This window comes from Lycium barbarum, chromosome 8 (assembly GCF_019175385.1).
Source record: "Lycium barbarum isolate Lr01 chromosome 8, ASM1917538v2, whole genome shotgun sequence".
NCBI lineage: Eukaryota > Viridiplantae > Streptophyta > Magnoliopsida > Solanales > Solanaceae > Lycium > Lycium barbarum.
In genome coordinates this window covers 129,635,488-129,658,857 of record NC_083344.1, presented here as the reverse complement: position 1 = coordinate 129,658,857, position 23,370 = coordinate 129,635,488, and the positions used below count along the sequence as shown (strand labels likewise).

Genomic DNA, 23,370 nt, shown 5'->3' with positions numbered 1-23,370 from the left:
GCATTCGCGCGCCGTATAAGACCCATTTAAGGGAAAAGCGCTCCTTATCAGGGATTTTTTTCATCCCACATGCTCGAATCCAAGACTTCTAATTATCATGTGAATCCGTCATGTTTTTGCTAGATTCCTAAGATATTTATTTCACCACGATTGCTTTTCGACATTGATCTAAACTCATTACTTTCGATTTGAACTATGCATACATAAACAAGAAAAATAAACTGTATTCATAATAAAATTACACTATTTCAAAAACCACCAACTCTAGATCCTGAATTTGCCTCTGATCGGGTGCTAACTTAGCAAGCGGACATGGGGCAATATCTGGTTTTGATTAATGCAGAGCTTCTTTTTTGGTCATAATCTTCTAATATGACACTTGAAACATAATACCATACAATGCACTTGAAACATAATACTATACAATGCAAAGCCTGCAATATATCTGATCTACACCGACGATGAGAGTTCATAATCTGGTATTTTGCTATTCCTTCCGTAACTTTTTTGTATCAAAAAATCTTATCCTATTAACGCAAATGACAAATGTCACTATTGTTACACCGACCATCAGTCATGCAGTGGATGTTTTCTATTTACATTTCCATCTCTTAGAAAGAGCAGCTAAAAGATCGTGACCAGACAGGCGCAGGTTTAGGTTAAACCGATAATATAACATCGCCAACAAATTGGGCTAGACAAAAATTACAATATTTCCCCGTTAGTATTCATACCGCCTTAGGTTGGATTTGCTCAAAGTCAAAAACCTCAAACATGAGGCGTCTTACATCTGGCTTCCCATATATAGCATACGAGAGTCCATGAAGAGCTTGTTGAACGGAAGTTGTAGCTGGATTTCTCAGCCTACGATTGTGCTCGAATGCATCCTGAACCTCCTCGCTATATATGATATGGCGATGGAGATTCTTTTCACGCAAATATCTTCCACAGAATTTGTTCATCACTAGACGCCGGTGTCTCTCCTGCAACCATCTCCCGGGAGCATCGAGATGCTTCATAAGTAACCTTTCCGCCATTACCAAATCCTGTTATCAGCAAAGGAAACTATCAACTTTTGCTACAACCAAACTTGAAAGAAAAAAATTATGCTGGTGCAGACTGGGTTGGCATCAGTGTCCATTCTTGATCAACAAATCGTCTTTTAACTAGAGTAAACACTACTAAAAAAAAAAAGAGGAATTAGCGACGAAAAATTCTGTAACTAAACAACAAAATCCGTCGCTAATCCTATTGAGACAGATTATCAAAAAGAATGTAGCAACAGCAATTTAGCGACGGACAACGGGACAAGTGACAAAGTTCCTAACTAATTCCAGTTTTTTTTTAATAGTGAAAGTAGTACTTTTTCCTGTTGATAAACAGAAAAACGGCTTCTTTTTCCTGTATTGAGATTGTGACCCAAACACAAACGAGAAAACTGGAACCAAAAAAAGCAATGCAACCAAAGAAATCTGAGTGAAGCATTACAAGTACCTGGATTTTTTGGCCAAGATACTCTAGCCGCTCAAAGCAAAACCTTGGATGCTCAAATTTGTATTTTGACGGGTGCAAGAAAGCAAGCTGCAGTTTATATAGCAGAAAGAACCACGAATAGGTTAGAGAAGAGATTGCAACATACATGCTACATTTATGGAAAGAGACATGATACTGATATATAAGCAAATACCATAGACACCGAGACTTTAATCAAAACGGAGTAAAAGAATTTAAGGTCTTTCAAACAAGAGAGGAACAATAATATAAAGCCGGGTATTTACAATAAAATTAGATTTGATAATTGACTTCCGGCAGATAGTTAATGTTGCACTGCCACAATAAATACAGAACGCTAAAGAAGAACTGACACCGTAAAGGCATATGCAGTTTGTACTCTACTATCACTCCTTATTAGTTAAACGTCTGCTAAGTTTGAATTTCAAAACATACAAGCAATTTTTTTTTTTTTTGAGTGAGCAGGTTAACAAATCCCTAAACTATCACTGTTTGGCAAGTTTCATACCTAAACTATTAAGTATTTACAGAACTCCTTGAACTACCATGAACTCATATTAAAATACCCCCGGAGGAATATGAAAAGCTATGCAAACATCACGATCCAAAAGCTTCTCCAAAGAGTTCTAAGTGGCAGTACAAGTGGAAATTTTTTGAGTGAATAGGTTAAAACCCTCCTAAACTATCACTCTATCACCATTTTAGTTTACGAGTTTCATACCTAAACTATTGGATGTTCACAGAACCCCCTGAACCTACCATGAACTTATTGCATCACATGGATTCATTTTTAAGACTTTTTTCATCTTCCACGCACCTCTCAGCAAATTATCCCAAGCGTTTTGTCACATATTCAACCGGGGGGTTTTAATCTAAAGGGATTTATAGTCTAGGGGGTAACAAGAATGCCCAAAAGTTGAGGTATGAAACTCGCAAAATGATGATAATTTAGGGGGGTTTTAACGTTTTCGCTCTTGTTTTAATATAGTAATTTGCTCCCTTGGTGACCCGAACCCACAAAAAGTAGTGATATTTACACGTTTCGTACAGATAATTGTGTATCATCCAACTACGGTCTGGAAGAGTAAATACCTGTAAACCGAGTCCAAGTTCGATGTTTCTGGCTTCGGTGATCTCGGGAATCCTATCATTCCTTGCCAATGGGTATCCCAGTTTCTGCATAACTTGAGGTCTGCTGGTATAATCCCATACATTACCACGGAACCTATGCATGCCTGGTGGAACACACGCTCTGAAAATCCTTGGGTGTGCAAAAAGAGCATCCTCCGGAGGCTGTCAATCATAAACATAAAAATGAATAAGCAATTTGAAATCAGATGGTCATTTCCTTTCTTTAAGTTGCAGTTGTTTGCACTGATATATTTGAGGAAGCGATTCATGTTAAGGTGAATAAAAATGCATTGATATGTTTTGAAATCTTTAATGGGTCAGGGACGGAGGCTATTTAAACAACTAAAGATCCATCATCCATGGTAAAAGAATAGTTTGAGTACAAAAACAGAAAAAGTCTTAGTAACTTTATACTAATTCTCATCCAGGAACCTCAGGGAATAACTGCATTTGTATAACAGGATACGTATCATGTTTGTATGTACCGGGTACACTAACCTCTGGCATGTGATTCTCAACTTTTATAATTACTAGTGAAGGGGCACATTTTCTTATTCTTTCTCCCTACTTTTTTTATAAGGTAATTTTATTGAGTAAAAAACCGCATCAAGAGAGTGCCGAAAGTTGCAAACTAAAGTAACAACCTAAACAGATTTCTCACAGATTGTTCAGTAAGTTGATGAAATCTAACATGACTTTCAAATCACGTTCTTTCACCCTACCTTTTACCCTGTTGATGAAATCTAACATGACTTTCAAATCACGTTCTTTCTCCCTACCTTTTATCCTGATTTTCTTCAAGAGAGGCTAATATTGTTGTTTGTTGCAGTATATTAAGTTACTAGAATTTAATCCGAAAAGAACACTTACATGAGAAAGTTGGAGACATATGTTAGGAGTTACTCACTTTGCTTGGTTTAACTTATAGGAAATGCTAGGCCTATCGTTGGACACCAGGGTTCCACTTTTAAACAACAGCAGCAAAAGCATCAGCAGCAAAAGCATTCTCAAGAGTACAGCTAGAACAATATAAAACAGAAATTCGGGAAAATTGGAACTGCAGAAAGATGACAATGTAATGCCTGGAAAATTGAGTGAGTAAATTAGACATTTAGATATGATAAAAGTTCAAGTCTTGCCTTATAAACGGCAACATCTTGCCAGCTAAGCTTTCTGCCTTCAAATTCTACTGAGACATAGTCTACGTCTTCCAACTGTCTCCTCACTTTAGGCTGGCAATCTTCAGCCTCAGGATCCATTCCAAACACTTCAAATAGGACACGATAAACTTCAGGCATCCCAAAACACAAGTATATTGCTCCAAACAAAGCCCAGAACACAGATCTGCCAAGATAATCATTGAATCCAAGCCAGTATAAGAAAACGATAGTAGGTAGGCAGCTAAATAACATCACAAGAAAACAAAATTCATGCAGATAAAAAAAAATCAGGACACTTAAGAGCATCATAAAACAGGTTCTACCAAAAGACAATTCTTACATGGAATATATCTATCACTACTCTAAAAGGGGGAAGACTCAAAAGTAAAATATCGATAGACCAAAACGCCCATATAAGGTTGAAGGCCTTTTGCTCTTAAACTGCACTCTTCATTTCCTTGACATTAACATATGAAGAAAGTAAAAGTATTTTATCTTGCAAATTAGAGAATAATATATAATATTTGATAATAATGTGAAATAAAGAAAGATTTAAACGACTATATATTAGCATGAAACAAAGCAAATCTAAACTTCTAATTCACACAACTAATAACATAAAGTAGACTTCTAATATAGCACCACAATATACATTCTACAACAACTACAGTTCATCCTATTAGAACAGGCTATATAAATCACATTCAAATATATTTTGTGTTGTGAGGATTTATAGTTCAAAATAAAAAGATTTAGAATATGTGGTCCAAAATTATATAATTTTTGCAGCGTATTTGTCCAACACACGCACTTATAGACTAGTTATATTATAGTTCAAAGTATAACATAATCTGGCAATGTCTTCTTTAAAGAAGAATTCTCGTCTGTTCATTTCAATGACCCTCTTGAAGTATTCGGGAAAAAATAGTTAAACACAAAGATGTCACTACTGGTCAGTAACATGGGAAGGTACAACAACAACAGCAACATACCCAATGTATTCCCACAAAGTGGGGTCTAGGGATGGTAGAGTGTACACAGACCTTACCCCTAACTTGACAGGTAGAGCATGAACCAGAATGACTTCTTAATACATAAATAGCTTTATGCATCCTAATCTCTTAATAAGGACATAAGAAGATTCAAAAGTAAATCCGAACTTCTACTTTAATCACTACGCTAGCTCCAAACTAAATGAAGTCTACTTTACTTTTTCAATCAGTATTAATCTTTTGTCAAGCCCCTAAATATGCAATCTTCATCAAAGTTCTTCCCTTCCTAATGACGCCACATTCTTTTCTATTCCGCAAAACTGTTCTGATACTTCTTCTCCACATACTATTATCATTGCACGAAGTTTAGTCATTGCCACATCCTGCATCTAAGCCTACTTGTATCATGGAATAAACCTCATACTTTGGTAAGAAAAACTCATAGTCCATGGTGTTTTGAGGTTGGTCTATGTTCTAAAGGCCAAATTAGCAAGAGCGGCAAGGAAAGAAATTAGAATTTAGGGCTGCTATAGTGTAAGGCGTACACATGGGGATTACTAATAGATTGTTCACAAGCATGACATGATGAAATAAAACTGAACAAACACAATTAAACAGTACCACCTAAAAATGTGCACGAAATGATGAATTAAAACTAAAGGAATACAATTACTGTAATAGAATAGAAACAATTAAAGACGAAGCAAAGAGCCGAGATATCAACTTACTTGACAGGCGGTTCTCTATCCAATCTTTTCAACTTATCCATATCATCATACGGGAAAATCAAATTCTGCAAGCTAGCATTTTTAATCCACTTAGGCATATACCTTTTCCCAATCAATGCATACACTCTTTCCCTCATTGGACCGGGCGATTCCCTAGGGTACCTTTGCAAGAAAAACTCACACATAGCTAATTCAAGAACATACTCTCCTAAAAAACCCAATCTTGAATGCCCTGATCTAACATGCCTAGCATTAGTTCTCTCACATTTAGGATGTTGAAATGCTAAATACAACAAAGTATCGAAGTGTTTCGCAGGATTGTCATCCCCATAACTTTCAGTACTCTCTAAAGGGTACCCTAAACATTGTTTAGCTTCAACTAAATACTCATCAATCCAAGTTTTATCAGCATTATTTAGCCTTGAACATGGTAAACAAGAACTCAAAAGTGGAAATGATTTTAAAGACAATTGTGGACTATTTAAGAATCTTTCAGCAAGTTTAGCATCATCTAAGGGGGGTTTTAAAATAAATCTTTTGGGGGGTACTTTCCTTTTTGGGGAAACTACTTTTTTACGCTCAGCTAATTCTTTTAACAGTCTTTGTGGACTATTTTGAGGGAGCTCTTTTGGGTCTAATGCAACTGCTAAAACATGAAATTTTGGACCAAGATTGGAACTTTTTACATGGGGTTTTAAAGAAAAGTGTGATAATGAAGATGAGAAAGAGAGATCAAATGAGTTGGGTTTGAAAGTTGAACATAATTCCATGGCCATATGTAATGAAAGGGTATAAAAATTGAATCTTGAAGGAGGTTTTTGCAGGGTTTATGGTAGAAGATAGAAACAGAGAGGGGATAAGGCCAGATGATAGGCTGAGGCCAAGCTTATTTTTAGAGAATCGGGTCGGGTTTTGGATCAGGTTTCGGGTCGGGTCGTTATTTTTTGACACCTTTGCATGTCTATACAAATTTCTTTGAAATTAGGTGAGTAACACTTTTGATCCCTTAATTATTACTACTCCTCTTGTCTCAATTTATGTGACACACTTTCTTTTTAATTTTTCAATGTTACATTTCTATATTTAGAAACTATTTAACTTTATGAGATGATTTACGGCGACACAAATATCTAAGATTTGTTTTGGATTATAAATCTCAAAAGTCTTTATTTCTTTCTTAAACTCCGTGTTAAGTCAAGTGGTGCCACAAAAATTAGGTCAGAGGGAGCGGTAAATTCTAATTTTAGTTATGTGATATATTAATAAGTATATGTCACCTTCAATTACTTGAAATGTGAGTTTTTTTATCACTTTACTTAAAACTATTCAAAAAATTCTTTTCCTTGAAATTATGTGAGGAGCACTTTCGATCCGTGGGTTACTAGTAAATTTTAATTTTAGTTCTTGTGATATACTATCACGTATATTTACTTGAAATGTACGTTTTTGATCACTTTTACTTATGACTATTCACAAATTTTTAGAATTATTAGTCGTCCGTCATTTAATTATTCATTTATTATGTTAAGTTTGTCGTGTTACTCCATATTTGAGTGTAATATACGTCTATAACTAGTCCAAAATAAGGGAGAAGGGTAAAAAATATCCCTCTACCTTGGGAAAAGGGCTAAAAATGTCTTTCGAACTTATTTTGGGTCAAAAATACCTTTCCCATTATGAAACTTTTCAAACATGCCCCTCTGTTAACAGAAATATCCATTCCTCAAAAAAAACATTTTTTCACCCGACCCAAACAAAATAATAACTCCTTAGTCCACCAAACAAGACTCAAACGTTCAATTTGAGAATGGTAACACTTCAAAATCTCATGTTACAGATTAGGACAAACATTTTAGGTGCTTCTTGTTGTTAGATGAACTGGGAAAACAAGCTGTGGGCATACTACTGTTTCCATTTCGTGGAGGAAGTTGGAGAAAGAATTATCAGGTGCTGTTTGGGTTTCATCGCTTGCTTGAATAGAATTTTTGCAGTGAGAAGGAATTTATTTCTATAGTGTTATTTAAATCAGGTTCAATTTCTGTTTTATTTTTATCTTTTCATGTTCTTCTGTTTGGTGTTTGTATTGTCTCTAGAACTTTGATTTTGTTGCAGTGAAAATATGGCAATGGCTGTGTATAAAATATGATTTGCTGAGAAAGAATATCTCAAATTTCTATCAAAAAACTGAAAGTTCCAACATAAATTACATACTTTTTTAGTTCTATCCATCCCTAAGCATACTCTATTCGTCTTAATTTTGTTGAAATTGAGATAATATTTGAAGCCATATTGAAAACAAAGTTGACTGGAAAAAGTGAAGAATCAGATTAGGCTTAAAATATTTCATACAACTATCGTCACGGTTCGTAAATATTTCTGTTTAAGATGTATATATACATAGTTGTCCCTTAATAAGCTCAAGAGTGCAATTTTTTGAAACACAAAAAGCTGTCTTTTCTACATTAATTTTCTGACCAGAACAAGTACAAAAATCTTCCAACACACCCAAAATTACATGTAACTGGTCCAAAAAAGCCTCCGCAAATAAGACAAGATCGTCTGCGAAGAATAAATGAGATAAAGAGGGCTCGTGTCTACCCAAATGAATAGGACGCCAAACACCATCTGTGACCGTTTTATTAATGCCATGGGATAACCTTTACATGCAAAGCACAAAAAGATAAGGTGATAATGGGTCACCCTGCCGAACTCCTCTTGAATTACTTGCTGCCCAACTTTTAACAATCACATTAATCATGGCAGTAGGTAACCCAACCTCCACAAGAGTATCGTAAATAAAATCCCAACGAAGACGATCATAAGCTTTTTCTAAATCAACCTTAATCATTATCCACCCCCAATTGCCTCGTTTCCTTCTTATAGAGTGAACAACTTCTTGAGCAATGATAACATTATCCACAATTTGGCGTCCCAGAACAAAACTAGTTTGCGTCCTACCAATCAAAGTAGGGAGACAAACTTGCAACCGATTGGTAAGGACTTTCATCAAAACTTCAAAGACCATAAGGAGCAGACTAATGGGTCTGAAATTAGAAATAACAGAGGGACTATCTTTCTTAGGGATAAGAGTAATGATAGGGGTACACATTTTATCTTCAAATTCCTTGTCATCCACAACCTACTGCACAAACTTACATATAGAGCTTTTAACAATCTCCCAATTGGATTGGAAAAAAGCTGCACAAAATCCATTAACACCCGCCGACTTGAATGGTTTCATCTCAAAAAGAGCATTATGAACTTCATCAACCGAAACCTCTTTATTAAGAGATATCACGTACTCATCAGATATAGGAGGGAAACAACTCCTGGTAGGATAAGGAGGGGCAATTGCCGTATCTGATGTATAAAGTGCACTAAAAAAAAGTCACTTCATGCTTCTCCAAAATAATTTTATCAAAGCACCACTCAGAGTCATCAATCTTCAAACAGTCAACAATAGCCTTTCTGCGTCGTACCTTAAAACGAGCATGAAAATACGACGTGTTTCGATCCCCAGAGACCAACCAGTCAGCATGGGATTTTTGTTTCCAAAATATTTCCTCCTGATTCAGAATAGTTTCATATTCAAGACGCAAATTAATTTCAAGATTAGAGAGGTACCTTGAGTCCCTGGTCGCTAAGTATCTCTCAATACCTTGAAGACGAGCTAAGACGTGCTTCTTCCTTTTAAAAATATTTTCAAATATATTTTCAAAGACATCTTTGTTCCAAACAAAAACTTTATGAGCAAAAGAAGAGAGAGCCTCATTGATATCCGCAGAACAATCCCAATTCACCGCAATAAAATTATGAAAGTCTTTATGAAGAAGCCACGGAGCTAAAAAATGGAATGGAGCAGAGTCGGATCTCGACTGAACACCATTCAACTGCAGCAGGAGGGGCCGATGATCAGATAGAACTCTTGCCAAGTGAACAACCGAAGCATAATCAAACATCAAACACCAATTTAGACTACAAAGACACCAATCCAATCTTTCATTGACTAGTCCCTATGCCAAGTCCAAATGGGACCTTGAAAACCCATGTCAATCAAGTTTGAAGAATTAATAAAATTTTGAAAGTAAGAGCAAGGACGACTCCCTCTAATTGCTCCACCAATCTTCTCATGAGAGAATAAAAAAACATTAAAAAATCCAGCAAAACACCACGGCAAAGTGAAGCGACTAGAAATACGAGAAAGCTCATCCCAAAATATTCTACGAACACCTGCAATAGGACTTGCATAAATAGCAGTAAAGATAAAATCTGACAAGCCTGAAATAGAAATCTTCAAATTAACATACTGAAACGTAAAAGTTAAAACCTCAATATTCAAGCAGTCCTGCCAAAGAAGCCAAATTCCTCCAGAAAATCCATGTGCCTCAACCCGAAAAGAGTGGGGAAAACCAATTCTTTTAATGGCTTTATCCGCTTGAACACCACTGATTCTGGTTTCTAGAAGAACCAATATATATATATATATATATATAGTATTGACTAATCATATCCCGAATACAATTAATCTTGATGGCTGAGCCCAATCCTTGACAATTCCAAATAAATGAGTTAAAATCCATAAACAAGATATAGAAAAGAAAGAATTAGCACATATGTGCATCAACAACTCAAGTAGAGACTTTGTTTCTACAAGATAAACCTCCAGGAGCAGAAATACCATCAATGACCATATCAATATGAGACTTCATAACATCTGTTATCGAGACATTCTCTACATCAGCAGAATTAGGATGTTGAATTTGGTGTGAGTGACCAACCTTTTTAGACCGCAGATCATGAGGTTTGCTACCACTAAATTTGAAGGTGGCCAATTTAGTGGGTTTATTAATACCTCTGTCACGAACATCAAACAAGTTATTCTTTGACCGGAGGTAATGGCGGGCGTGGAGTTATCACCGCTTTATGCACCCGCTCATTTATTAACTCAACATATTTTGATCTGTCCAAATTCATCAATACCCGCCATTTGACATTCCTATTTGCAGTTCACTCCTCTCTATTTCTAACAATTTTTTCTCAATATAACTGTATTCTTTACACAAACAAAAAGAAAAAGAAAAAAATATCAAAAAGAATAGAGAAGTGCATTTTGAATTTATTAGCATACCTAGGACAATAATCTTAAAAGTTTAGCACTTTCATTTAAAACTTTACATGTGTTGTTTTCTGTCTATAAAATGATGATGATATTCATAGAAAATCTAATAATAATATTCTTCTATTTTTCGTTCTTTTTTTTTGGCTAATATACTCTCCCAAACAAGTGCCTGTGTAATGACTTAATATTACTTATAACCTATTTTGCCAAGCTTCTAAAATCAGTTTATTTTAAAAAGTACTTGTTTTTAAAAGTACTTTTCAAAAAAGTATTTTGGCGAAAAACAATTTGTGTTTGGCTAATTATTTTAAAAAACACTTTTGAGTAGCAATTAGTGTTTGACCAAGCTTTTAAAAAGTGCTTCTATGTATATTTTTCTCAAAAGTACTTTTCAAAAAAGTGCTTTTGGGCAAAAACTATTGTTTTTAGCTTTTGAAAAACTGCTTCTGCTACTCCCCAGAAGCACTTATTTTCTCGCAAAAGCTTGACCAAACACCTCACTTTTTTTTCAAATAAGCACTTATTGAAAAAATAAATACTTTTGAGGGAAAAATAAGCTTGGCCAAACGGGCTATTAGTTTAAGCCTTAGGTAGCAATCCCAATGCCCCCAATCAAGAATTAAAAAGTAACTTTTTCTAATTAATTACGTAAAGAAATATTTAATAACTTCTCTCAAAATAGAAACAGTATGTTTGTCCTGAAGAAGTAGGTTGACCAAATACATAAAATGGACTTAAATAGCTTCCACTTTTAAGACAAAGGAGGTTTCATAATTTAAATTTGATGAATTCAAATTTTAAGATTCTAAGTATTTAACTCATTATAATTCTAAAATAAAATCTTAATGATCTCTCTCACACACACATAATATATATATATATACCTGATGCTATGAGCTGCATCCACCCCAATTTCATAGCATAATTGAAATCTTTTATTGAACATTAGAAGTACTTACTAATTCATGATCTCGCATGTACTGAATGAAAACTTCACTCTTGATTATTCTATGAGAATCATTACGTAAGTCTTTCATTTGCTTCTCTTCAATTAAAAAATGATTTTCTCATAATGCATCCTAATTTTTGCCTAATTTTTTTTATAATCAATTTAACTCTAATAAAAAATATACCTTGATTTTATTTCATACCATCAACAAGTTTAGTAATGAGTTTTTTTTCCTCTTTTCCTAAATTTTTTTTGGGTATATATATTCTTCTATGGTTCTTAAAATTAAACATGGTGTGATAATGTATGTTTTGGACCGAGCCTGCATAGTTTTCCTAAAATAAAGCTGAGAATATATAGAGCCCGTTTGGATTGACTTATAAGTTGCTTATAAGCTATTTTCAGTTTTTTTGAGTGTTTGGCTGGCCAGCTTAAAGTCATTTTGTGCTTAAAATAAGCTCAAAAAAATAATTGGGTCCATTTGACTTAACTTATCTAAAGCAGCTTATAAGCTGAAAACAGCTTATAAGCCAAAAAAAATAAGTTAGATTACCCAACTTATTTTTTTTAGCTTATAAGCTGTTTGTAGCTTATAGGCACATAAGCCCATCCAAACAGGCTCATAGTCACTTGGAGCTATCATTTTGAGATCAAAGGCTTATATAAGGAATGGTACAAGAATTGTAGATTACATAGATTTTTGTATAGTTTGACTCGTAAAATATACTTTTGGATTCAAAACATCAATAACGGGCAGGCGCAGGTGTAGGTGATGCAATCTTCAGCTGTTTTTCTTGATGTATGTGTTTGTCACACAGCCATACACATTCGCAATATGAAGAACCATCACCTTTTATTTGACATGTCGCTTGTTCAACAATAGAACCTGTTGCTTGAATACATAATGGCATGCATTTATCTTTACTAGGGGTGCAAATGTTAAAACCGATCGGACCTTTGCAATATTGTAGTCCGTATGCCATTGGAACAAAACTCTTATCTGCATTCATAAAAATTAAAATAAAATAGCAGGTAAGAAGAACATAATATTTATAATATTTTAAAGCATATATAAAAGAGTTAACTAGGACCTGATGCAATAGCAACAAAGAGGACCAAAAGTGAAACAAGAAACTTAGACATTTGCAAGTAGTAATTTAGTATAAAAGCTACAATACTTTTTTTCTTTTTCTTTTTCTAGTTGGTGAACCTTGACTTGAGCCTCCTTTTTATACTTGTTTATTCGACAACAAGATCACTATATTTATGGTATCAAATTATTATATTTATTAGAATTCTATATGTTGGAGGATTATATGAATTTCAAATATGACGATGATCAATCATTTATGAATATAAGATTTGTAAATAATTGTAATAATTATTAACTTTACAAAGAAGGAGTCCAAGCCTTTTGTGACTTTAATTATTTTACCAAAAAAAGTTCAAATTGACAGCCCATGAGATGTAGGATTAATTTCATTAGTAATTGTCATTAAATTAAATATTTATTGCTAAGGACGGGTTGTTTCAAGCTACGAAATCAGGTGAATCCCGAAAGAAAATGTTTCATATTGGTGTGGAAGGGGTTCACATCGAATGACTGAAAAAGGATATCAAAATAAACATGACTAATGCAATAAGGAAAACCGCCCTGTATGGATGGTTGTTTTTTTTGAAAGTATGAACACATAATTATAGATAAAATATATTTTTTAATTTAACGTTTTGTTGCCGTGGTATTTTTTGTACACAGTTCTTAAAATTAAAAAGTTATTCTATGAAAGCTCAACCTCTCACGGAGTATATTTTTGAGTTTTGTCTTACAATAAGTGAACTGTTATAAAATATATATATGAATGTCCATAGAGTCTAGATTTTCCACATGTCCTAAAAAGAATAGGTACATGTACATTTGGTGGCATGTATGAAATGAAGAAAATGAAGCAAGGTACATGTACATTTGGTGGCATGTATGAAATGAAGAAATGAAGCAACACAAGTTTGATTTTAACTCTTGGTGTTGTCATTGATGACTTCATCAAGAGATTTACCATCTCTATAAATAGATGGTTAAGTTCTCAATTTGTATGAGATATCAATAAGAAGTGAAATACAATCTCTCCCTCCTTTCTACAAAGTTATTAGTTTGCTTCTCTTGTTTATTTCCAATTATGTAGTTTTATAACACGTTATCAGCACGAGACTCTGCCATATTGGTCATGTGCTTTAGAAAGATCAAAGCAACTCAAAATTCAGCCAATGATGAAATCCTTCTACTAGTTATAAGATAAGTATTAATTACTTATGCTCTTTGGTTCCTTTGAGCTTGAATAAATATGTCCATCACCTATGATTATAATTACGTGTTTTAGTCTAGTGATGCAGGTACAGTTTTATTTGGATACAATCTCGTGAGATTGGAGAGAAATATATTCTCTATATTTTATATCTAATGGTGCTTCTTTTGATAAGGATGAGTCAAGGTCCTTATTGGTGGACAATTTCACCCCCAGTTACGTATCTATTTAATTCTTATGTGTAAGATGTGTGTATTGTGCTAGTGATCTGCAGGTGACATGGTGATACTCCTCAAAATATAGTCCTGCCATGCGTCAGCATGAGTTTGTCAGAATTGGGTATAAGGATGGCCCGGTACAAGAAATATAGCACCAAACATTCCAGCAAAGTAGAGCCATGCTCATTGCTGGATGTGTTCCAGCTAGATTCTTTGAATTTTACATGAGGATGTCAAAAAAAAAAAAAATCAAACATCCTTTTTATAATCTAGCCATGTTCATCAGGTAACGTCTTTACCTTGTTTATTTTTTGTGGATTTATAACTTGATTATAAATATGAGCATATACAAGCTTACGCTCTGGCAGAAATTGAAGAAAGAAAATTAACCATCGGAAGTGGTAATATTTTGTTGGCTTTGTTGTGATTACAACTGAAGATGTGTTAGAAAAAAAAATCTCTACATCATATGTATACCTCAATTTGCTCCTGAAGTAGCAGTATCTCAAAAGAGGTTATAAGCTATCACTATTTGATATGCTTAAGGCACGTTCAAATGATTATATTTCATTCCTGAAGAATGAGAAAATTTGATAAATGTTGCAAATACGTGTTCATTCCCTGAAGTGAATGTAATAGTATGTAGTAAAGCCTATAAAAGTGCATTTGGTTGTGAAAATAATACGAATCATCTCCAGAAGAAGTAGAATAATTGAGAAGTAATATTCTGAATATTCTATGCTTTACTCCCGAAGTAGTAAACTCAGAAATCTACTCTAGAAGTAGCAAACTCAGAAATTTGTTTTCATGGTACCAGAAGTATTTAAGAAATATTTGATTATAGAAATTAATGATCAAAGGCTCCAGAAGAGCTAATTATTTATTTACAAGTATCATGACACTAGCAATGTCCAAATAATATCTGATTATGATAAAGAAATTGAAGTCTCTTGAAGATGTTATATATGATAATACCATTCATCGTAGATCGTAATTGGTACGATCGGAACACTGTAGTAGACCTGAAGTTTACTAACAACAAAAATGGTTATCATATTGAGACTACAAATGATCGGATTATTAAATATCTTCAAGTTACTATGGTTAAGAAATACACAAGTGAAATGTTACCCGAGCATGATGAGATCACATACCACAATAAATCAGAAGTTTATTGATATACAATTTCATGCAATAGTAAACCAGAAGTTTATCAAAAGAAATAACACTCGTCATGGTAAACTTGAAGTTTACGAGTACATATAATTTTATCAGTTGACAAGACCATTTTGATCGTCCTGATTTAAATCTGATGTGCTAATTGAGTATTAAAAACATATTGAAGAACTAGAAGATTCTTCAAGAATTTGTTTGTGTTGCTTGTTCTCATGATAAGTTGATTACACCAGCTAATATTGGGACTGAATCCCCAAAATTCTGAAAAATATAAAAGGTGAATGTGGGCCCCTTCACCTGTAATGTGATGTCTTAAATAGATGCATCTATGAGACGGTCACATGTATGTTTATTGTCAACTGACAGTTTGACATTTATGAAGTTGCTTGCTCAAAATGATTGAGTTGGAAGCACAATTTTCAGAATATGTAATCAAGACAATCATCTTGATAATGCTGGTTTATATCTAAGTTGGTTTGGCATTAGATGCCTCCATAATACAGCTAAACCATTGCTTATGAGAACAGAGTTTCAGATGTTAGTCTGAGATATGATATATTGCATACAATAGCACTTATATGCTTCAGATCAATAAATTTTGATAAATTCTCCCCTCATATTTGGTTCAGGGTCAGGAACTAGATATTTCCATCTTTTAGCATTTGATGTGTGGTACATGATTAATGGATATACCATGATACACACAGATGGATTTTCCCAAAGAAAATGGGGACATATGTCACTAAAATAAGGGGGAGAGAATAAGCAGCTAAGAAATATATTGTGAATTATCATCAGTATGATCCTCAAATAATTCAAGTCAAATGCTGGAAGCATTTGCTGACCCAACTATTTCATATTTCATCTGCAAAATGCTCCTAATGTCCTTGAAGGACAGAGTCTACAACATGCATGGAGCATGGTAGATCAATCGGTTCCAAATATAATAATCCTTGAAAAAAAAGGAGGGGCAAATGATCATAATAAGGAGGCAAAGTGCTCTTGAAGAGCCGACGACATAACACTTCATGAAACCTTATGCGAGGTTAAGGTACCTGAAAATAATGAAGTGATGAGATCTCAGTAAGTTATGTCGAATTGCGAACCGATACAACATGATATCTTGTCGACAATATTTTGATACAATATAGCGCAATATTGTAAAAGATTGTGAGGATCTAAATTCTACGTCTATTAAAGCATGCTGACTTAGAAATTATTATCAAGTGAAATGACGCATCTTGGTAAGCATAAAGCTTATTTGACCTGCTGTCCAGACACCAGAAGATGTCATATCATTTAAATAGAAATAGATGTTTTCACATCCTATATGAATTACTTGACAAGATTTATATGAAAATTTCTGAAGGATTCAAAATGCCTGAAGCATATACAAATTCTTGGGAAACTTGTTTATAAATCCTTAAATGGATTAAATGAATCAAGGCTGATGTACTGAAATCGCCTTAATGAATATTTATTGACGAAGGGTACCAATAATATCATGTTTACCCTTGTCTCTATATGATAATCAGAACCTTTCATATTATTATGCAAGTTGATGACTTGAATATTATTGGAGCTCTTAAAGAGTTTCCAAAAGCACTTGATTATATCTGCTGAAATGAGAAAATTGAAATGGTCATGAAGTACCATATATTTGTGCAGTTGATGCATTTATATATCTTGCTATAACTACAGGCATGATATAATTTACTCCAACATGGAGTTATTGAAATAGATCAACTGCATATTGCAAATGAAAGCCCTGACATGAATGTATTTGTCCTAACCAATACTGTCAAGTGTTTTGGACATACAGGGCATTCATCTGATCGATATAAGAATTCAATCCAGATGTGTTATCTATTTCCATGAAGGATTATTGTCATGGCAATCAAATCATAGAAACACAACAACAGATTATGAAGCAAGTCATGATGTACTTGTCTTGATTGCAACAATATTATACGGCGATGATGCAACTCTATCTGAGAAAGGAAGATGCAGATCATCAACCAGTTCGTCAAATGATCATTTGACAGATCTGATAAAAGCTCTGTCAATCTCAAGATATAATAAGTTGGTATACATGATTTGTCACATCATCGTCAAGAATTATGTGATGCTTTAATCAGGGGGAGCAAATACGCACTGTACTCTTTTTCCCTTGACCAAGGTTTTGTCCCATTTGGGTTTTTCTGGCAAGGTTTTTAATGAGGCAGCTCTCAAAGCGTATTACTAGATATGTGTACTCTTTTTCCTTCATTAGGACTTTTTCCCACGGGGTTTTTCCTAATAAGGTTTTAACGAGGCACGTCATCTATTAATGGTTTAAAGCAATCCATGTGCATGTGGTATAACCGCCTTAATGAATATTTTTTAAAAGAAGGCTATAACAATGATGCAATTTGCCCATGTGTTTTTATAAAGAAAGTAATATCGGAGTTTGTTGTACTTGCTGTATATGTTGACGACATAAACCTTATTGGAACTCCTGCAGAGCTCAAAAAGGCAATTGATTATTTAAAGAAGGAATTTGAGATGAAAGATCTTGGAAAGACAAAATTATGCCTTGGTTTGCAAATTGAACATTTGACAAATGGTATTTTTGTCCATCAATCTGCCTATACAGAGAGTGTTGAAACGATTTTATATGGATGAAGCACATCCATTAAGTACTCCGATGGTTGTTCGATCACTTGATGCGAATAAAGATCCATCCCGACCTCAAGAAAAGAATGAGGAAATTCTTGGTCCAGAAGTACCATATCTTAGTGCAATTGGTGCACTAATGTATCTTGCCAATACCACAAGGCCTAACATAACATTTTCAGTTAATGTGTTAGCGAGACGTAGTTGTGCTCCTACAAGGAGACACTGGAACAGAATTAAACACATATTGAGGTATCTAAAGGGGACTATCGATTTGGGCTTATTTTAACTGCAGTCCCGATCTTGTTGGTTATGCCGATGCAGGGTATTTATCTGACCCACACAAAGCTAGATCTCAAACAGGCTATGTATTCATCTGTGGGGGCGCTGCCATATCTTGGCGATCTACAAAGCAGTCTATTGTGGCTACCTCATCAAATCATGCTGAGATAATAGCTATTCATGAAGTGAGCCGTGAAGTTGTGTGGCTGAGGTCAATGATACATCTCATTCGAGAAAAGTGTGGTTTGAAATGTGATAAAATACCCACAATCTTATATGAAGATGATGCAGCATGTATTGTCCAATTGAAAGGAGGATTCATAAAAGGAGATAGGACAAAACACATTTCACCAAAGTTGTTCTTCACACACGAGCTCCAAAAGAATAGTGATATCAACATGCAAAAGATTTGTTCAAGTGATGATATAGCTGATTTGTTCACCAAGTCTCTACCAACCGCAACTTTCGAGAAGATGGTGCACAAGATTGGAATGCGAAGACTCAAATACTTGGACTGAAGTTCTCATCAGGGGAGCTAATACACGTTGTACTCTTTTTTCCATACAAGGTTTTGTCCCACTGGGTTTTTCTTGTAAGGTTTTTAATGAGGTAACCAAAATGTATATTATTAGAAATATGTACTCTTTTTCCTTCACTAGAATTTTTCCCACTGGGTTTTTTTCTAGTAAGGTTTTAACGAGGCATATTATCTATCAATGGACATCCAAGGGGGAGTGTTATAAAATATATATATGAATGTCCATAGAGTCTAGATTTTCCACATGTCCTAAAAAGAATAGGTACATGTACATTTGGTGGCATGTATGAAATGAAGAAATGAAGCAACACAAGTTTGATTTTAACTCTTGGTGTTGTCATTGATGACTTCATCAAGAGATTTACCATCTCTATAAATAGATGGTTAAGTTCTCAATTTGTATGAGATATCAATAAGAAGTGAAATACAATCTCCCCCTCTTTTCTACAAAGTTATTAGTTTGCTTTTCTTGTTTATTTCCAATTATGTAGTTTTATAACATGAACGAAATTTTAATTTCATACTCCTATTTGTAAGTAGTGGTGGCAAATCTAGACAATGAAAATATGATCCATTCCCATATTGACACATGAGAATAATATTTATTTAGACTAACCCTTACATCATCAATTCTAATGCGCTGCTCAAGAATTAAAAAGTCACTTTCTCTTTTTTATTAATTAAAAAAATATTTACTGACTTTTCTCAAAGTAAAAACATTATGTTCGTCATGAAGAAATAGGTTGACCAAGTACATAGAATGTACTTATACAACTTTCACTTTCAAGACAAAGGTGGATTTAGAAGTTAAAGTTGATGAACTCCACCTTTAAGATTCTTAGTAGTTACTCATTGTAATTTTAAAATATAGGTTTAAATCTAGCATCTATTGAAATCTTAATGATTTTGTTCTATACGTATCTATATTATGCATGGGAAGTATCAAATTCGAATGTACTTGATGTTTATGAGTTAGCACTCTCCTCCATTTCAAGATTTATGGTCAAACAATATCAGTGAAAATCTCTTACATAATAAGGCTGAATTTAAAATTTTATAGCCTTTATCCTATTCATGGAGATTTTGTAACTATTCTAAAAATGGAAAGTTTGACATAATTGAATCAATTATTTTACGAGGATCATTATGAAAGTTTTTAATTTGCTATTCCCTTTCCTCCTCCTCTTCTGCTCCTTCTTAGTTGTTGTACAATAGTATTTTTTGAATTTATAACAATTGAAATATAATGTTTTGAAGAAATTTCAAATATAAAAAGTGAGCTCAAACTAAATGGGTCTTGGAAACAATGACTAATCACCATTATTGCAAAACGAATTTGTTAGATTTGTTGTTGGTTTGACAAATTGATGATTGAGGTTTGTTCTTTGTGATATATGAAACTCAACTAGATTTGAGTGTTGAATCGTGTGTTGGATTGTTGAAATTCGAAGAATAATTTTTTTTTTTTTGACAAAAAGAATTTAGACACACATGACTGAAATTTTAGCGAACTTTACATGCACTTCAGTCATGTACGACTTAAATAACATCACAAGAAAACAAAATTCATGCAGATAAAAAAAAATCAGGACACTAAAGAGCATCATAAAACAGGTTCTACCAAAAGACAATTCTTACATGGAATATATCTATCACTACTCTAAAAGGGGGAAGACTCAAAAGTAAAATATCGATAGACCAAAACGCCCATATAAGGTTGAAGGCCTTTTGCTCTTAAACTGCACTCTTCATTTCCTTGACATTAACATATGAAGAAAGTAAAAGTATTTTATCTTGCAAATTAGAGAATAATATATAATATTTGATAATAATGTGAAATAAAGAAAGATTTAAACGACTATATATTAGCATGAAACAAAGCAAATCTAAACTTCTAATTCACACAATTAATAACATAAAGTAGACTTCTAATATAGCACCACAATATACATTCTACAACAACTACAGTTCATCCTATTAGAACAGGCTATATAAATCACATTCAAATATATTTTGTGTTGTGAGGATTTATAGTTCAAAATAAAAAGATTTAGAATATGTGGTCCAAAATTATATAATTTTTGCAGCATATTTGTCCAACACACGCACTTATAGACTAGTTATATTATAGTTCAAAGTATAACATAATCTGGCAATGTCTTCTTTAAAGAAGAATTCTCGTCTGTTCATTTCAATGACCCTCTTGAAGTATTCGGGAAAAAATAGTTAAACACAAAGATGTCACTACTGGTCAGTAACATGGGAAGGTACAACAACAACAGCAACATACCCAGTGTATTCCCACAAAGTGGGGTCTAGGGATGGTAGAGTGTACACAGACCTTACCCCTAACTTGACAGGTAGAGCATGAACCAGAATGACTTCTTAATACATAAATAGCTTTATGCATCCTAATCTCTTAATAAGGACATAAGAAGATTCAAAAGTAAATCCGAACTTCTACTTTAATCACTACGCTAGCTCCAAACTAAATGAAGTCTACTTTACTTTTTCAATCAGTATTAATCTTTTGTCAAGCCCCTAAATATGCAATCTTCATCAAAGTTCTTCCCTTCCTAATGACGCCACATTCTTTTCTATTCCGCAAAACTGTTCTGATACTTCTTCTCCACATACTATTATCATTGCACGAAGTTTAGTCATTGCCACATCCTGCATCTAAGCCTACTTGTATCATGGAATAAACCTCATACTTTGGTAAGAAAAACTCATAGTCCATGGTGTTTTGAGGTTGGTCTTATGTTCTAAAGGCCAAATTAGCAAGAGCGGCAAGGAAAGAAATTAGAATTTGGGGCTGCTATAGTGTAAGGCATACACACTGGGATTACTAATAGATTGTTCACAAGCATGACATGATGAAATAAAACTGAACAAACACAATTAAACAGTACCACCTAAAAATGTGCACGAAATGATGAATTAAAAACTAAAGGAATACAATTACTGAAATAGAATAGCAACAATTAAACACGAAGCAAAGAGCCGAGATATCAACTTACTTGACAGGCGGTTCTCTATCCAATCTTTTCAACTTATCCATATCATCATACGGGAAAATCAAATTCTGCAAGCTAGCATTTTTAATCCACTTAGGCATATACCTTTTCCCAATCAATGCATACACTCTTTCCCTCATTGGACCGGGCGATTCCCTAGGGTACCTTTGCAAGAAAAACTCACACATAGCTAATTCAAGAACATACTCTCCTAAAAAACCCAATCTTGAATGCCCTGATCTAACATGCCTAGCATTAGTTCTCTCACATTTAGGATGTTGAAATGCTAAATACAACAAAGTATCGAAGTGTTTCGCAGGATTGTCATCCCCATAACTTTCAGAACTCTCTAAAGGGTACCCTAAACATTGTTTAGCTTCAACTAAATACTCATCAATCCAAGTTTTATCAGCATTATTTAGCCTTGAACATGGTAAACAAGAACTCAAAAGTGGAAATGATTTTAAAGACAATTGTGGACTATTTAAGAATCTTTCAGCAAGTTTAGCATCATCTAAGGGGGGTTTTAAAATAAATCTTTTGGGGGGTACTTTCCTTTTTGGGGAAACTACTTTTTTACGCTCAGCTAATTCTTTTAACAGTCTTTGTGGACTATTTTGAGGAAGCTCTTTTGGGTCTAATGCAACTGCTAAAACATGAAATTTTGGACCAAGATTGGAACTTTTTACATGGGGTTTTAAAGAAAAGTGTGATAATGAAGATGAGAAAGAGAGATCAAATGAGTTGGGTTTGAAAGTTGAACATAATTCCATGGCCATATGTAATGAAAAGGGTATAAAAATTGAATCTTGAAGGAGGTTTTTGCAGGGTTTATGGTAGAAGATAGAAACAGAGAGGGGATAAGGTCAGATGATAGGCTGAGCCCAAGCTTATTTTTGGAGAATCGGGTCGGGTTTTGGATCAGGTTTCGGGTCGGGTCGTTATCTTTTGACACCTTTGCATGTCTATACAAATTTCTTTGAAATTAGGTGAGTAACACTTTTGATCCCTTAATTATTACTATTCCTCTGGTCTCAATTTATGTGACACACTTTCTTTTTTAATTTTTTAATGTTAGATTTTTATATTTAGAAACGATTTAACTTTATTAGATGATTTATGGCGACACAAATATCTAAGATTTGTTTTGGATTATAAATTTCAAAAGTTTTTATTTCTTTCTTAAACTCCGTATTAAGTCAAGTGGTGTCACAAAAATTAGGTCAGAGGGAGTGGTAAATTCTAATTTTAGTTATGTGATATATTAATAAGTATATTTCACCTTCAATTACTTGAAATGTGAGTTTTTTTTTATCACTTTACTTAAAACTATTCAAAAAATTCTTTTCTTTGAAATTAGGTGCGGAGCACTTTTGATCCCTGGATTACTAGTAAATTTTAATTTTAGTTCTTGTGATATACTATTAAGTATATTTACTTGAAATGTACGTTTTTGATCACTTTTACTTATGACTATTCACAAATTTTTAGAATTATTAGTCGTCTGTCATTTAATTATTCATTTATTATGTTAAGTTTGTCGTGTTACTCCATATTTGAGTGTAATATACGTCATAACTAGTCCAAAATAAG

General features: G+C 33.8%; 2 protein-coding genes across 4 annotated transcripts; both read right to left on the bottom strand.

Annotated features, from left to right (window-relative positions):
- Positions 1 to 464: 464 nt before the first annotated feature.
- Positions 465 to 6,384, bottom strand: LOC132607410 (ribonuclease III domain-containing protein RNC1, chloroplastic-like). 2 transcript variants are annotated; one of them, XM_060321365.1, is made up of 5 exons: positions 5,524 to 6,384; positions 3,783 to 3,987; positions 2,605 to 2,805; positions 1,495 to 1,581; positions 465 to 1,046 (listed from the first exon to the last, which is right to left on the bottom strand). In XM_060321365.1, exons 1-5 carry the CDS (start codon positions 6,297 to 6,299, stop codon positions 729 to 731), a joined length of 1,587 nt encoding a protein of 528 aa, XP_060177348.1. In that variant the 5' UTR covers positions 6,300 to 6,384; the 3' UTR covers positions 465 to 728. The 2 variants fall into 2 exon arrangements, with proteins under 2 accessions (XP_060177348.1, XP_060177349.1); XM_060321366.1 differs by lacking the exons at positions 3,783 to 3,987; positions 5,524 to 6,384 and adding an exon at positions 3,551 to 3,747.
- A 5,859-nt stretch (positions 6,385 to 12,243) lies between these two features.
- Positions 12,244 to 22,657, bottom strand: LOC132607408 (ribonuclease III domain-containing protein RNC1, chloroplastic-like). 2 transcript variants are annotated; one of them, XM_060321364.1, is made up of 2 exons: positions 21,781 to 22,657; positions 12,244 to 12,591 (listed from the first exon to the last, which is right to left on the bottom strand). In XM_060321364.1, the coding sequence occupies exons 1-2, from the start codon at positions 22,554 to 22,556 to the stop codon at positions 12,588 to 12,590; spliced, it is 780 nt and encodes a 259-aa protein (XP_060177347.1). In that variant the 5' UTR covers positions 22,557 to 22,657; the 3' UTR covers positions 12,244 to 12,587. The 2 variants fall into 2 exon arrangements, with proteins under 2 accessions (XP_060177347.1, XP_060177346.1); XM_060321363.1 differs by lacking the exon at positions 12,244 to 12,591 and adding an exon at positions 16,050 to 16,340.
- Between the last annotated feature and the right edge of the window lie 713 nt (positions 22,658 to 23,370).

Bases quoted from the DNA above. Each gene is read 5' to 3' on its own strand.
- LOC132607410 (XM_060321365.1), bottom strand. From the start codon at position 6,299: ATGGCCATGGAATTATGTTCAACTTTCAAACCCAACTCATTTGATCTC. The intron at 3,988-5,523 runs GTAAGTTGATAT...TTATCTTGGCAG, and splicing joins GATAGAGAACCGCCTGTCAA to ATCTGTGTTCTGGGCTTTGT. The intron at 1,582-2,604 runs GTATTTACTCTT...TATAAACTGCAG, and splicing joins AACTTGGACTCGGTTTACAG to CTTGCTTTCTTGCACCCGTC.
- LOC132607408 (XM_060321363.1), bottom strand. From the start codon at position 22,556: ATGGCCATGGAATTATGTTCAACTTTCAAACCCAACTCATTTGATCTC.